Consider the following 17,743-nt stretch of genomic DNA (forward strand, 5'->3'; position numbering starts at 1 on the left):
TTATGACATAAACAAGTATTTTACTAATTCTAAGTAATTAAGTGCTATACTTATGAACACATTTATTCTGACTAGTAAAAATGTATTTTCATTATGACTAATGATATTATTTTAGTTTTATCCTTTCTTTCTAAAAGAAAGTGTTGAGGACTTGTCCTCAAATGCTATGAGTTAAGAACAAGGCAACACAAAATGTTAAAGGTTAATATCCTTTGTCCTTCGATGCATTATCTCCCTTAGGATATAATGATCTTCGGACGAAGGTCACGAAGGACATACCTTCATCATCACAGTATATCTTAATGAAAGAAGAAACATATGAAATATGAAAGGCAACATGAATAATCATATGATATTATTAATATCTCTTCTTTCTATTATCATGGATAAACAAAAACAATATTGAATTACATTTGTACCTTCGGCTTGACAGAAGGTAAAAGTCCAAGCGTGACGAACGAGCGAATACAAGTCAGTATGAACAGTACATGGGTACTGTTCATCTATTTATAGGCACAGGGCACAACCTATGTAAAATTACATTCATGCCCTTTATATTTACTAATGACTTAAGGACAATCCAACGAGGACTGGATAGCCTTTTCCCCTTTAAGCCGGTTCCTTTTCCTGTTGCTGAGCCGGAAGCTCCTTTGCGCGTAGCTTCAGAGCAACATCAATCTTCGTCTCGACCAAGCTTTTCATATTGTGTACAGTTTTATTCCGAGTCCGAAGGTACCTGTACATACTGTTGGGGGTCTGCTTCGTAGCCGAAGGTCCTGTAAGAAGAAACACCTTAGGAAGATCAGCACAGAAATAACGCCGAAGCTACCTTCTAGGGAACTTTGCCATAACGACATGCCTTGAGACGAAGGGTTGCACCGACTTAAAGATGAAAAGACAGATTGACCCATGAAAGTTTGTGTCATGATTGTAATCAATTGTAAAGGGTATAAATGTAATTTCACACAGGCTGTGCCCTGTGCCTATAAATAGATGAACAGTACCCCCGTACTGTACACGCTGATTGATACTTGTTTGTGCGTCACGCTTGTTCTCATACCTTCTGTCAAGCTGAAGGTACAAATGTAACCTTGTATTATTATTATTCGTTCATGATTATATAATAAGAAATATATTATAATGTCATATGATTATCCATGTTATTTCTCATGTTTCATATGCTCCATCTTTCATTGATATATGATGTGATGATGAAGGTATGTCCTTCATAACCTTCGTCCGAAGATTGTTATATCCTTAGGGAAATAATACTTCGAAGGACGAAGGGCATTAACCATTAACCTACTTTTGTGTTGCCTTGTTCTTAATTCATAGCATTTGAGAACAAGTCCCCAACATTGGCGCCCACCTCTGGTGAACTCACTTCCACTTTTAAGCTGATGGCTTCGTTCAGCAACCAAGCCGAAGCATCTTCGGCTACGAAGCTGGTGCTTCCGATAACATGCGGCTCAGGTTCAGAGCCGGCTAACAAGAAGCAGAAGAAGGAAGCACAGAGAAGGGTACAACATGTTGGGGTGCAAGGACCCTTCATCAAGTCAAAATGGTCCCACATCCCAATCACCTTCTCCTAGGAGGACATTCAGCTCAAAGATTATCCTCATAATGATGCTATGGTCATATCTTGTGTCATCAAGGGATTCCTGGTCCATAATGTTCTGGTTGATACAGGCAGCGCAACAGATATTATATTTGCTAAGGCCTTTAGACAGATGCAAGAACCAGAGGATAAGATTCATGATGCTACACATCCTCTATGTGGTTTCGGAGGAAGGCAGATTGTAGCACTCGGCAAAATCACAATGCCAGTGACCTTCGGCTTTGTTCATAACACAAGGACTGAACAGGTTGTCTTTGACATTATTGACATGGAGTATCCCTATAATGCAATCATTGGTCGTGGGACACTTAATGCTTTCGAAGCAATACTTCATCTAGCATATCTATGCATGAAGATACCTTCGGAACAAGGGCCAATCGCTGTTCATGGGAGTCAAGAAGCTGCCAGGAAGGCCGAAGGAAACTGGACAGATTCAAAGGCAATCCATAACATAGATGGCGTCGAAGCCTGTGAGCAGTATAGATACAAAGAGAGAAGGCTGCTTCGGCGGATCAGCCAAAGCCTATGCTTCTATGTGAAGATATAGCAGAACAAAAGGTACTGTTGGGGTCTCAGTTATCTGAAGAGCAGGAAAAGAATTTGCTAAGATTTCTATTCAACAACAAAGATGTCTTCGCTTGGTCAGCCAATGATCTTTGCGGTGTCAACAGAGATGTCATTGAGCATTCACTCAATGTGGATCCATCTTTCAGGCCAACAAAACAAAGGCTTCGGAAAATGTCCGATGACAAAGCTGAAGGTGCTCGGAACAAAGTGAAGAGGCTTCTTAGCACTGGCGTTATTAGAGAGGTCAAATACCCAGAGTGGCTAGCCAACAGTGTTATGGTGAAGAAAGCCAATGGTAAATGGAGAATGTGCATTGATTTTACAGATCTTACCAAGGATTGTATAAAGGATGAGTTTCCATTGCCAAGAATAGATTCCCTAGTAGATGCAGCAGCTTCGTAAGAGCTCATGAGTCTACTAGATTGTGACTCAGGCTACCACCAAATCTGAATGAAGAAGGAAGATGAGCCGAAGACTAGCTTCATAACCCCCAGTGGCACATATTGCTATCTTTGGATGCCGGAGGGGCTTAAAAATGCTGGAGGAAGCTTCAACAGAATGACAGCCAGAGTCCTTCATTCTCAAATAGGCAGGAATGTGCTGACCTATGTTGATGATATCATAGTTAAAAGCATGAAGCAAGAAAACCACATTGCTGATTTGCAAGAGACATTTGCCAATTTCAGGCAAGCTGGTTTGAAGTTAAATCCAAAAAATGTGTTTTTGGGGTAAAGAAGGGCAAGTTCCTTGGCTGTCTAGTATCAACGACGGGAATTGAAGCTAATCCAAGCAAGATTGAAGCTATCCTTCGGATGGAACCGCTAAGTACAAAGAAAGGGGCTCAACGACTGGCAGGTAGACTAGCATCATTAAACAGATTTATATCTAGATCGGCAGAAAGAAATCTCCCATTCTTTGAAATATTGAAGTCAGCCGAAGTCTTTCAATGGGGCCTAGCTCAGCAAAAAGTCTTCGAAGAGTTGAAGCAGTATTTGATTGATTTAACAACATTAACTCCACCTTCGCCAGGGGCTCCACTACTACAGATCATGCTATATGAGACAATTAATTTTTAGTTATTACTACGCTTATAAAGTGTCCAATTTTGATGGAGTCACAAAAGATGTCCCACATTTAAGATGGTTATAAACCGTCTTAAAAGATATTATATAAGACAGTTTTTAATTTATAACCGTCTAAAAAAGGTATTTGTTTAAGTTATTTTGTCCGATAAACCGTCTGAAAAAGGTATTTGTTTAAGTCATTTCGTCCGATAAACCGTCTGAAAAAGGTATTTGTTTAAGTCATTTCGTCCGATAAACCGTCTTTATTTAGGTTTTTTTAAGACACTGCTTCTAAAGAATCGTAGAGAATACAAACATTAAAAGTCATAAAGTATTTATCAAACCGTCTCGAATATCCTACAATAATAGACGATTACAATATAAAAACCATCTTATTTAGGTGACTAACTGTCTTATTTAGGAGACTGATATTAGACATTTTGGTAACCGTCTTAATAAGATTTAAACGAAATGACTTACACGGCGGTACATTCTTCAATTTATAATCATTTTTTCAGATATCATGTTATAATAATTTGAAAGAGAAATATACATACACATATATTTAACAACATTATAATTAATATAATATAAATAAGTACCATTCAATATATCATAAATAAACATTGTCAAACAAAGCATACATAAGTGTACTCTAAATCTAAACTAAAATACAACTGTTTGCACTAATGTTAAGCCTAACTTTATATGAAATAAAGTCTCCACACTTTTGCGACCACCAAATTTGAATTTTATTCTATGTTTTCCCGGCAGATGTGGACCAGCGCCTCCATTGCTTCGTACAGTTGCAGATACACTTTCTTTTCTTCCATCTTTTTAGCTCTTTCCTGCCTTCTCTGCATCAATTCAGAGTTCAGACTATATATCGAACAATGGTTTCAAACCACAACGAGCATTGGCCTGACCATTGGTTAGAGAACATCCTATACAGTCGATCCCTGGTGGAAAACAGACAAACTATGGATTCAACGGGCTAAGAATCTGAACAGACACACTGAAACCCAGTACAATACTGAGACCAATCATCAGAGAGAACTCACCGTATCAGCTTCAACAAGAGACTCGAGCAGCTCCTGTTCCTGCACTCATAAACAAATATTATGAGTGCAGTAATCAGCTGGAAAGATGAAAAGGCAGTACCTGAAGTGCCAGATTTAGCAATTGTTCCAAGGTTCTTAATAAGATCTTCCTTGGTCATACCAATACCCCTATCTCGAATGGAGAGGATTTTCTTCTCTTTGTCCAACTTAATCTGCATAAGCATAGACCAGATGCCTTGAGGTCTGATTCTAAAGCATTGCCCAACAAAAAAAAACAACTGTCAACATTGAAATCTACCTGAATCTCAAGCTTTGCAGTGTCCCCTTCACCCAGAACTTCCTTATCAGTAAGGGAAAGGAACCTAATCTTATCCAACGCCTACAAACATGCAAAACACCCAGTTAATTTCGAGCATCCACAATGCAGAACAAACACAGGGATCAGTATGTAATACATACATCAGAGGCATTAGATATAGGCTCCCTCAGGAAGATATCCTTCTTGTTGTAGAGTGAGTTGATGATGATGTCCATGAGTCTGGAAACCTCAGCTTGGAACTCAAACTTCTCGGTTGAGCTCCTGAGAGTCTTCCTAGAGATAGACTCGGCTTCCCTGCACGCAACAAAATCATATTGTTCATAAAAGTATCGATAATATGACAAGACAGTAACAACCAGCACTGATTGGCAGAAGGCTATGCGCACCTCTGGGCAACCTCAGAGTCGGTGGACAGGCCACGAGGGACAACACTGAAACATTTGAGCAAAATTTGCATTTAGGTCAAGCAGATGTAACAGACCTAGAAATAGTATCTGAAGACGCATTCGACACTCTCCCCTCCTATTGAAAATAACAAAGGAAATAGTCAGTATTGATGTCGACATATGGTATATGATCTTGTGCTATTGAAGATACCAACATACTATATGTTTTCCACAAAACTGACCTTTGACCTGAAAATCAATATCAAAAGACACCCATGTCTATTATCTACGAACTCAGAATAATTCATAGAAAAACTGCTAATCAGTAATCTAAACATCTAGGCCATGATTACATAAGAAAGAAAATTGCCAAGATATGACAAATATTTTGTAGTAACGCTCTTATTCAGTCTCATAAATAAACAAGCAATTGCAAATATGAGAATCGCAAAGTTCTTATTCTATCTTCACATGATAGTTCATTGACAACTATAAGGGACAACTTTGCAGATAACGAATGAAACTATTCTTGTGGTACTGCACTACTATGGTTCAAATGTGAGGATTACATTTATCAAATTTCATGTGAGCCTTAAACTGTTGGGCCAAACTGAAGCAAAGAAAATGAAGAGCAGAGGTGGGTAGAGAGCATACAGGTTTGCAACACTTTTGTCTACTCCTGATCCCCATTGGCCCATAGGATAAACTTGGTATTATCCTGCACTTGTCTTGGTCGACCTCTTCAAGCTTTTGCTGCACCATGTCAGCACACCTATCACTATAATTTTGCAGTAAGAAGCACATCCATACAACAATAATATAGTTTCAGTCTTGTAGACCAAAGCAGCACACTTTTCTAGTATGATTTTAGGCCAACCAAAATCGCACCTTTGCTCTTCGTTGACCATATGCAGGTGAAAGATCATAGCATAGAAGTTTTAGGTTACATGCAAGAAATATTCAACCTGAATTTATAGGAGTATCCCTTCACAATCAGCTTCACTACTTTAGTATCAAGAAGCACATGTAGCACCTATAAAAAATTTAGGCTGCACAAAACCCCCACCTTTCTACGGATGGTTTATTTGAGGTACTGATTATGTTCCCTAACTGTTTGTTTCAAACAAACTCTTAAAATGGTTTATCTAGGTTGCTAACTTGCTATTAAGTTGTCATCTCTGGAAAAACAGGTTATTGTCCATCCTTGGCAGAAGCAAGCGCCATTGCTAATGTTTCAGTCCACCTCTCTAGAAATCAGCTTATTGCAGTATTTGATCCAGCAGCAGAGTGGCTCAAAAAAATTGTATAAGGATACACCACTTGTTGTGAATATGGTGAACTATTCCACTCAAAAGATGATTACGCAGCGGCATTTATCACTCAATGAGCATTAGACTAACCAAGCCCGAAATCAGAACAATCAACCATATAGTACAACCTGTAGACTAGACACCATAGATCAATACTGATTAGGACAAACTACTAAAACAACTTTGACATAATTATTCAGTTCAGTCTTCTCAGAAGGAAGTCATCCATTCGGCAAAGTTTTTTTGTTAGCGAATAAACTAACGATCATGCTAAACAGGTAGCATGCAAGGCAGAATGAAATTAACCTTATGGCAAAGAGTTCTGAGAACAACTACACTTCTGGCTGAAAGCCTTGCATCATCTGGCACTTGAAACTAAGAAAAATAAACTCGATTAGTGATGTTCTTCAAATAGAAAAGTGAATACCTCAAAGAAACAAGGAGAAATCATGACAAGTACATGCTATTTTGATTTTGTGAATTCCTTAATGCTAAACCAAATCCCATCAAAGGTTAGATGGGAATAAGCTGATAATTTTTTTCTTGAAGCAGCAACATTGCTTAATTTATGGCCTTTAGTAGACTTTTGAGTTTGGTTTTTTTGCATGACCCTAAAAATCAAAATAAAAAGATGAAATTGCAACATCACAAAATTCAGCAGTAGTGTTTGCGACAGAGTGCAGATATCAAAACCAAAATATTACCAAGCCTCTGAAGGCATACCTTCAGAGTTTTTGACTTCATGTCACTTAGACTACCCTCTGTGGATGCATCTAAAACATTCCCCATAAGGCTTTGTTCGGTAGCTTGGGATCTATTCCCCAAGCTGATTTGTTCCACTTGGGGAATGAGTGAATCCCTTTCATGTCACTTCAAACCCTAGAGATAATTTCCCTCTAGCCTTCAATCCCATCCTGTCACTCTTGCTATTCGGTTAGACAGGGATCATAACCATGCATTCTATGCACTTGTGTCCAGGTTCTTATATAGTATTGTATAGTATACATGACACACGACATCGTTCATCCAAATCACACAAATACATATATACATACATGATTGTAGCTTAATGACAAATATGCTTGATTTGTACAAAACCTAACTTGCATGTAATAATAAATACATCAAGATTATAATATACTAATAGCTTTCAATGTCGCGTGAAAGGTAGTTGCTTAAGACTACACTACTCAAATGATAGGAAATCATAGCAATCTCACAAGACACGTTTTGACAACTAACAGATCATGACAAGCATACCCACCATCAACTAATGCTAGAGTTCTTACAAGTAACACTAGAGGCGCGATGCCAGGGGGTATGACAAGTAACACTACGGTTCTTAGACCTGCAATGCAGGTGTTTCTGTTGTATTGCAACCATAGACCTGCAATGCTGGTGGGGGACAATCTACAAAAAATATCTTAGCAACAAGCAAATAGCAAATTTTAGTAATCAATTGTTTTTTAAAAAAATGATACAATGGAGGGCAACTGTTTGACTCATCATCGCTGCAAAAGTAGGCTGATGTGGATAAAGAAACAAAGCTAAAAACAAAGAATTGGATATCTTTCTGAACAAATGAATTGACTTGACGACATGAACTGAAATGAACTGGATATCTTTTTTAAAAAAACAAATAAACTGAACTGAGCTGAACAAATGAACTGAACCTATGCCCCTTCTATTTGTCTGTCTCTCTTGCACGAACAAACAAATAAACTGGATATCTTTTTTTTAAAAAAACAAACAAAGAATTGTCTCATGCTCAGACTGATGTTCAGATGGGTGATAAGGAACGAGCCCCTATGTCCCTATTGGATCCAATTGGTTCGTTTTTTTGCATGTGTGCAGTAATCTGTCAGGCTAGCCTCATTGTCATTGCAAGTTTCATGCTTCAGTTATCCATCTGTTCAAGATCGGTTCAGGACACTATGTGGTTGATTGTCGTTTGGATTGTAAGCAGTTGGTTGATATCAACAAAGATGGGAGGCAAGGTTGGCAAAAGTTTGAAGAATTACAGGGTTAGTTCCGTTCACCTTATGCAACTCCCGCGTCAGGGTTGCGTGGACGACCGGCGCCGGCGACACCGGCGGTGGCAGCGCATATCCTGAAAGGAGAGAGGAGGCAGTGAGAACTGAGAACCACTCGCGGCAAAGTCCGCTTCCGCGAGGCCATGGAGGTGAGCAAGGAGGGGGGCATAGGGCCGGTGCTGGCGCGAGGAAGAAGACCATGGGGCGGGGTGACAACACAGGAAATAGAGAGGAGTGAGAACCGAGAGCAACATGGGGGGCCTCTGTGTGGCCGTGGAGGCGAGCAGGCAGGGGACCGCGGTAGCGGCGGCACGCGGAGGAAGAGGACGATGCGAGGCGACGACACGGGAGGAGAGATGAGGGGTGAGGAAATCTGAGAAGCCTAGGTTTGAGATGCGAAGGAGCGTTTTTTATTTTCATAATATCAGTTAGGGGTTTTTTTGCAACATCGTCACACAGGGTGGCTGAGGAGCGTTGGCAGGCGAGAGGCGACATGTTAGCACAAAAAATGGCTAGCCCGGGATTACATTTTCGTTTTACATTTTTTGATATTGTTTTATTGACCAAAATTTAACTCTTATATTTTTAAATTTTAAATCGAAATACACTGAAAACCAAATCTATTTTCGTTTTCTGGTCAGTAGCGGAAACGCGAAATTCTACCGGTAACCGGTGTTTCTCGAGCGAGAAACTCGTCCCTGGCATAGCCTCTTGAGGGCAAAGCCGATGGCCTTTTCATAAAAAGATATTAGAAGAAAGAAGGAATTATTTAGATGCTGCATTTTTTATTCCGAATCTTTGAAGTGGCTGGATTTTTAGAGTTTGACAATGTAAATGTTAAAGCACTGATATATTCAACATAGGATGTATATACCTTTCTAAACCCCTTGCTACATAAATGATAGGAATTAAAACAAAATGATGACTTAGGTCTGTTGTGTGACACATTAATGATCGAGTCACATGTAGATTCATTTTACCATCAATATCAAGTTGCAGAGATAACTTTTACATTTTATATCATATATATCATCAAACTAAGCCGAATTCACTATTTACTACAATTTTTCACAATACGCCATATCAGAAATATCATACGAATATGGTTTCATATTTAGACGTATCTAGTATACTCACTAACATCTAAGACAGTTCTTATAGTCTATACGACTCTAATAATATCTTTATTTGAGATGGTTTCATATATAAAAGTGTCTAATATACTAACCAAAATCTAATACAATTCTTGCAATCTTAATGACTCAAAAGATATATTTATTTGAGACGGTTTTCAATAACAATCTGTCTTAAATCAATATAAGACATTTCTTACGATGTAACTGTCTTAAAACACTTCTTTATTAAAGACGGATCTCCAACCAACCTTCTTACCTTACTCATGACCATATGATAAAAGACGCTTCTATAAAATGCATTGATATATGTCTTAAAATGTGCGTCTTAAATAAGCATATCTCTAGTAGTGCTCCATTGCTTTTATATGTTGCAGCTTCACATTCTGCAGTGAGTGCGGCACTTGTACAGGAGAAGCTAGATGACCATGTCAAAAAGCAAGCTCTAGTGTACTTCGTCTCCGAAGTTCTAAGTCTGTCAAAGAAAAATTATACAGAATTGGAGAAGGTGCTATATGCTATGTTAATGGCCTCCAGAAAGCTTCGGCATTACTTTCAAGCATATCATATAATTGTTCCTTCGTCACAGCCTTTGAAGGACATTATGAGGAACAAAGAAGCTACTGGAAGGATTAGGAAATGGGCTGCATAACTTAATAAATTCACCCTTGACTATGTGCATAGATCCTATATTCAGTCCCAAGCATTAGCAGATTTCATCGCTGATTGGATGCTAGGGGCTCAGGAAAAAGAAATAAACAAAGACGTCGAAGCTTGGACGGTGTTCTGTGATGGATCCTGGGGAACCTTCGGTGCCAGAGTGAAAGGAAAATAGGGTCAAACCTTTTCCTAAATAATTTTGGTGGTTGAATTGCCCAACACAAATAATTGGACTAACTAGTTTGCTCTAGATCATACATTCTACAGGTGCAAAAGTTCAACACAAACCAATAAAAAGAACAAGTTAGGCTTCAAAAGAAAGGAGCAAAAAGGAAACCAAAGTGTTCCCTGGTCTGGCGCACCGGACTGTCCGGCGTGCCACCGTACAGTGTCCGGTGCACCAGGGTGAATCAGCTCAAACTCCTCATCTTCGGGTTTCCCAGGCGGAGCTCCGCTATAATTCACCGGACTGTCCGGTGCACCAGTGGAGCAACAACTTTCTGCGTGCAACAGTCGACTCTGAAAGTAACCAGTACAGAACAATGAACGTAGCAGGTCAGAGGGGCACCGGACTGTCCGGTGTGACACCGGACTGTCCGGTGCCACATGAGGACAGAGCCTCCAACGGTCGACCACCTCTATTCATTGATCCATCCTATACACAATATTTAGACCACTACAAACCACACAAGTGCCACAAAAGAGAGAGCAGGCAAAAGAAAGCCTCTTGTGAGAGTTTAGCTCTAGTGCCTTGTGAGATTCATTGAGAGAAAGTGTGTGCTACATCTTGTGTTCATTTGTGCGTGGAGTTTTGACTCCCATTGAACTTCCTCCAAAGTTTTGGAGGCTTGTAAAGCTAGCAAGAGACACCTAAGTGTGTGGTGATCCTTGCGAGATCTTAATTGATCCTTGAGAAGAAGAGGAGCTCGCCGATCTTTGGGATCGGTGGAGAGAGGGAAAGGGTTGAAAGAGACCCGTCCTTAGTGGACTCCTCACCGGGGACTAGGCCTTCGAGGGCCGAACCTCGATAAAACAAATCACCCGTGTCTCTTGTGTTTATTGCTTGTGATTTGTTTGTTCTCTCCCTTTCTAAGTTCTCTTGTGCTACTCTTTGCTAATATTATTTTGTGTTGCTTCAAGTTAAATTCTCTTTTAGAGAAGCAACTCCTTGCAAGAAAGAACTTGAGTTTATTCTCTTCTTATCTAAGTCCTCTTGCATTATTCTCCACTAACATTTCTAGTAGTATTGCTATTGATTAAATTCCACACTCTTTGAAAACAATACTCGTTGCAAGCATAGGACTTAGTTTTGTACTTCGATAATTGTGAATCTTGTTCTAACCACTAATCAAGGGATCTAGTTTGTATTTAGAATTATAATTTTCAGGTTTCGCCTATCCAGCCCCCTCTAGGCGACTTTCAATTGGTATCAGAGCTAGGCACTTCATATTGAGTCTAACAACTCGAAGTGATGGCTCAAGGAAGATCCCAAAAGAACAAGAAGACACCTCCGAAGAAAATCAAGGAGGTAACTCTTGAGATTTTATTCAATGATTGTTCCAATTATGCTTCATGGTCTACTAGTGTGATAAATGCTTTTAGGACCATAGACCCACGATTGGAATAAATTCTAGATAAGAGTATTATACCCTCTAATTACGATAAGAAAAATATTTCCGAGGAAGATCAAAGATGTATTTGCTTAAATTATCTTGCTTTTGACATCTTAGGTAATTCACTTAGCAAAGAAGATTATCATGCCTTCATAATAAATTATAATGAACATATTCCTGATGCGCATGATATTTGGACTAGAATTAAAAATAAATTTGATGAGTCCAAACATGATAGTTCATTTTGTGCTTCTACTTCCTTTAGTCCTTGTGAAACTAACCCTTTGAAGGAAGAAGAAGATAATGAACGTTGGAGACCAAACGATGAATCCACCTCTCCAAAAGGTTTGTCTTCCCATTTCGATTCCCACATATGTTGTGTGGCTAATGAAAATGATAGCGGAAGCACAAATGAGGATGAGGAGGATGAAAGAAGCTTCATGCAACTCTACGCTCATCTAAGCCTAGAAGATAAGGTGGTCATGCTCAAACTTCTAAAAAGAGCGAGAGAGCAAAGCGAAGCTCGTCAAATGCTAGAAGATGTTCTCTCCATGAAAATGCTAAGCTTTGACGAGTTGACTAAAGAACATAAGGAGCTAAAGTGCTCTCATGTTGATTTGGTCCAAAGGTACGAAACTATTTCAATTGAGCAAGATAACTCTTTACATTGTATCACTCAATTAGTAAGTAGGAATGCCTTGCTTAAGGACCGAGTAGAAAAGCTAAAAGATGAAAATCTAGCTTTTCAAGAAAAATATGATATGCTTCTATTTTCTCATAAAAATCTTATGGATGATCATATCATATTAAACATTGCTCATGAGGTTGCAATAGAAAACTTAAAATCACAACAACCTCAATCATGCACATGTATTCAAATTGAAACTATATTACCATGTGCTAATGCTTGTTGTCCGTCGACAAGCAAATCTTCCTTTGAGATAAAAGTTGCAGGAACAAAAGAAGATACATATCAAAAGCTCAAAGAAGAAAATGAGAGGCTAAAAATGAGCTTGACACAACTAAAAGGGAAGTGCATTGCTCAACCTTCTCAAGATAACCGTGATCACATGGTGAAGAAGCTTGAGACGGGAACAACCGAGGCATGCACTAAATCCCTTGAAGAAAATATCAAGGACTTGAGGATTGCCAAGAGGAGGGAACAAAAGAAGAAAATCAATACCTCTTCCAAAAGCCTCAACCATGCCTCCATAAAAGGTAACATCCAAGGTAATAATCAAGTCACACTTCACACTAAGAGAAGTAAGAAGTGTAATGAATGCTTTGAAAAGGGACACTCGATTAGGTCATGTCCCTATATTAAAAATAACTTGATTATTAACAAGGATGATAAACTTTGTTTTAAATGCTCAAAGAAGGGACACTTAATTAAGAATTGTCCATATTTGAAACAAAAAGGCATAGTGTTAGAAAAGACAATATTAACTAACCATGTAGCAAGCAAGAAACAAGGAAAGAAGAAATCTTCAAGACTTGAAGATCGCCTTTGCTACATATGCCGAAAGAAGGGACATCAATGCAAGGATTGTCCCATTGGTAACAACCCCACTTCTAGCTTGTCAATTATTTCACATGTAACTAGGCAACCCAAAATTGCAACTTGTGCTAGAAAGGTAATGAGTTTACCAAGCGCTAATACAAAGGACTTTTGGGTTCCTAGATCTCTATTGACTAACCTTGATGGACCCATCAAGCGATGGGTACCAAAATATGCTTGACAAGCTTTGCAGGAAAAGGAGATGGTATGAAGCTTTGGGGTGCTTGAGAGAATCAGTTCAATTAACTCAAGCTATCAATCTTCAATGATCTATATCCAAGATTGACCCAAAGTTATTTTGAATTGTTATATCTAAAACTCATATCATCTCGAGAAAGATATCAATGTTGTAGGAAATAAAGAATTAATCCTATGCCGAAAAGTCAAGGCCTACAACATGGAAGGAAGCCAAAGGATGGTAACAATTATGCTTTTAAGTGCAAGTATCTTAAATTATCATTTCTTATGTGTCTTGTGTAGTCACATAGAAAAAGAAAGCACTTCAAATGTTTTTTAAATTATGTCACCATTCTTTGAAGAAATTCCTCTCATATGGTAGATTGTATATTCATCATTTCTATACCATGGCAATCTACATGCTTTAAATTGTTGTAAGTATCTCATGGCATGCTTTTCACTAATCATCCTATTATTGCCATGTTGTAGATATAGAGAGATATTCCATGTTCTTAAAAGAATAAGGTGTCATGTAAGGAATTCAATTCCTTAGGACACTTATAAAGGGAATCTCCCTTTATATCTAGAAATCGTGAGACTAATGTTTTTGTCTAAATAACCTAAGTAGTCTCACATGTAGAGAATAAGTTTCTCTTTGGAGATGCGTAATATAACATGAGAAGAAAAGTCAATCCAATGATTTATGTTGTTTTGCCTCCTGCTTAAATTGGATATGATTCTTCTTCATTCATTGCTCTCCATGTTATGAATTGGATTTGTTCCATAATCTTAAGGAATTAACTATGCTTGTTTTGTAAGTTAAAACTGAGCATACATCATGGAAGAATCTAGTTCATACTATAAAGTTTCCTTGCTTTAGTAATATATTTTCCATTCATTGTCAAAAATGATTACAAAAAGGGAAACTAGTGCTTGTGTTACTAATGACATATCTCTTGAGCTTACTTATGAAAATCTACAAGAAAGTAAGTGCAAGCCACAAGCCTCATGGGTTAATCTTCACCCAAAGGAAGAAAGGTAAAAGCAAAGGTATGGGAACTTATCTTCTTAATCAAATATAGTTCCCATCAATGGTTATTTACTCTAAATTATCATATTCTACCTATGAAGAATAGATTCTTTATTGGACTTAAGTCAGTCAGATGTGCATTCAATCTCATTCTCATAAAATGCACTTGTTCATTAGAATCTAATTCATGCCTTTGCTATATCTGTTCTCATATTAATATGCTTTTAAGTCATGATAATAAATTCAATATGAAGAAGTAAAATTCCTATGATTGATCAAAATATTTAAAATATGCTTATTCTCTTTTCTAATAATGTGCACTAATGTTAAGGATTTTACTTCATGTCTGTATGACTTGTGAATGATGAATTGTTTATATTCTTTATCTAAAAGAAATCATTCTTCATCATATACTCCCTTGTACTATTAACATCTCTCTTGAGTATTTTTAATAAGTTTGGAAGGAAAAAGAGACAACTACAAAGGGAGGACACTCAAATGAAAAGGGAAGACATCAAGAGCAACAACACCAAATTGGATAATGAGACCTTCAAAACAATCATGGTGTGGTTGTAAGCATTCTAAATCTTTTTCATTGTGAGAATAACTAGGCATAAGTTATTTATTGCAATATCTTATAAGCCTTGATCAAGATGAATAATGCTTCTCCCTATTTGTCTTTAAAAGTAAGTCCAATTCTTTCAAACCTTGATGCATGTCTTTAGGGGGAGCATATTTCTATATCTTGATTATATTGAGACTAATTAAGGCCTGTTTGGTTCGCTGCCTAACTTGCCACACTTTGCCTAACTTTTCTACCTGAGGTTAGTTCTTCAATTCGAACGACTAACCTTAGGCAAAGTGCGGCACAGTTAGCCACGAACCAAACATGCCCTAACACTTTATCTTAGTAATCTCATATAGTCTCATGTATGAGAACAATTTTCTCATGAAGTATGCTACTACATATCGATCCTTCTTGGTAAATTAATGTCACCTTTATCAAGGATTGTAGCTTTCATTGTTAAAGTAGCATATTTACTGGATTCTCCCATTTTAAGCTTGTTTAAATGATCTAATGCCTATGATGTTGTAATACTCCAAAATTGTATACAAGGAATACACAGTGATTTCCTTATTTTATGTGCCTCACTTGCATCATAAGAAAAGAGCACACACACAATTTAGAGATTAAGTCAAACAAATGATAAAAAAATGGCATCATGTTGGAGTTATATGTTTGTGCATTAAATAAAAATAAAAAGGATAATAACAATAAGATAATAAATATTAGAAGTGGAATTAAAACCCTAAATTTGAAGGTAGGGTTTTATAAATAAGAAAGAGAGAAAGGTGATATAAATAATATATATAATTATATTTCTAAAATTGGGATTTTAGATTTCACAATATCATTTGAAAATAAATTCGGCACTAAGTTGGATTCAAAATTTGAATTGGATTTGAAAATAGAAAGGGAAAGGAAGAGAAAATAAAAAGAAAAGACCAAAAACCCCGTTTGGGCCGGCTAGACCTAATTCGGCCCATTTCATCTGTTTGCCCCGCGCGGCCGAGCTCCTAATACACCCGCGCGCGGCCAACTTACAGGCGGGGCCCAACTGTCAACCTCCCGCGTGTCCCTTTGCTCACTGCGGATTGGGGCCCGCTGTCAGGTCCATCTTCAACACCAGAAGCTTCGGAACGAGCTCGGGCGTGTGGACTCCGTCCATCCGCCCCGTCAACCACATCCCGAGCATGGCGGGCTACGCCCAGGGATCTCCTCCACGCGGTCGTCCCTCCATCACAACTCCCTGTCTCGATTACAGCTGGGCCCCGTGTCAGAACCGTCTCCGCGGATGTCGCGCTCGGGGCAACGCACCCCCGCTATTACCGCCGCCAACGGAGCATGTTGTTGCGGACTGTATTGGGTTATTGGAATCAACCGTTTTCCCCGGGCGCGGACTTCCTTTGGCGGTGTATAAAACCCTGGCATCGCCTCGCTCCTCGGTTCATGTGCTTCGTGAAGAACCCGGGTGCAGTGCAAATTTCTTGCCGTAGCCTGCGAGCCGCCATTCGCCGTGGCCTCTTCGTCCCGTTGACCTCCATCTGCGGTACATGCTCTAATCGAGTTCGCCATCACCCCCTCTAGGTTTATCACCGACCAATTTTAGGTTAGGGGCGTCCGGGCATCGGATTGCGCGTCCGCTGGCGAAGCTCCACCGTGGGTGGGCGGCACAGCTGTCCAGACCGCCGTGGGGAAGAAGAACGTCGTGGTCCGTTGGATCCGGCGCTGACGATCGAGATTAGAGGATAGGGTAACCTTTGCACAACTAAACCGTGTCCGTAGGATTCATGGCGGGCGGGTTAGATTAGATCGGGGTAGGATCGACCTTCGTCCGTTGATTCTGGATCGGACGATCGGGGCGGATTATCTGTTTTATAACGCGATAATCTAATCTTGCGCGTCGGTTTGTGATCGGACGGTCAGCGTCCGCCCGTACCCTTCGGCTGGACGGTTTAGCTATTAGGCCCCTCTTTTCTATTGTAATCAACCCGCGGTCCGTAGAGTTGTTTTCTGTGTCTCAGGAAAACTTACCCCGAGACCCCTATGTTTTCCAGAAAATGAGGCCCCGTCCAGAGAGTTATAAAATCAGGTTAATGAATTAGAAAATGAGTTTTTAATATAAAAACAATTCCTAGAATTTGTATAATTGATAGAAAATTCATATGAACTCCAAATTGATCTATTCTAGTTCCTATAATTTTGTAATATTATTGTTCATCAAATAGTACCACTGTTTTTACAAGAAATACAAATTAAAATTTATTTCTCACTTAACCCTATATTGAATGCATAAAATCTTTGGAAATTCATAACTTAAAATATATAACTCCAAAATTAATGGTTCCTGTTCCTATGACTTTATTTTAATAGGTAGATTATTAATATGTATTTTGTTCTTATGTTTGGTGTAATGTTAATTTTTGTCTATATAATGTTTGTTTGTATTGCTACGACTAGAGCAAGGTCACGAGTCACCCGAAGATCATCCTGGTACCTGGAATCTCAAGTCCCAGGCAAGTTGTGCCCTTGATCACTTCTTTTTACCCACTCATGTTCTAATTAATCATAATGATCTGCATAGGTTAATTTTGATGGGACCCAATAGGTTACCCCAGTTTGATTATCTTTATACCTTGATTACCACCACAC

At 38.8% G+C, this 17,743-nt stretch overlaps 1 protein-coding gene across 1 annotated transcript in view; it reads right to left on the reverse strand.

The window, feature by feature from the left end:
- Positions 1-4,310: 4,310 nt before the first annotated feature.
- The window catches only part of LOC103628558 (endoplasmin homolog), a 66,214-nt gene continuing 52,781 nt past the window's right edge, over positions 4,311-17,743 (reverse strand). The window contains exons 2-6 of the mRNA XM_020538128.2: positions 5,016-5,060; positions 4,770-4,923; positions 4,609-4,689; positions 4,411-4,522; positions 4,311-4,349 (exon numbers count right to left, since the gene is read on the reverse strand). Coding sequence (XP_020393717.2) covers positions 4,321-4,349; positions 4,411-4,522; positions 4,609-4,689; positions 4,770-4,923; positions 5,016-5,060 — 421 coding nt within the window. The 3' untranslated portion in view covers positions 4,311-4,320. The remainder of the gene's footprint in view (positions 4,350-4,410; positions 4,523-4,608; positions 4,690-4,769; positions 4,924-5,015; positions 5,061-17,743) is intronic.

The sequence above is a fragment of the Zea mays genome, chromosome 5, assembly GCF_902167145.1.
Source record: "Zea mays cultivar B73 chromosome 5, Zm-B73-REFERENCE-NAM-5.0, whole genome shotgun sequence".
Classification (NCBI taxonomy): domain Eukaryota; kingdom Viridiplantae; phylum Streptophyta; class Magnoliopsida; order Poales; family Poaceae; genus Zea; species Zea mays.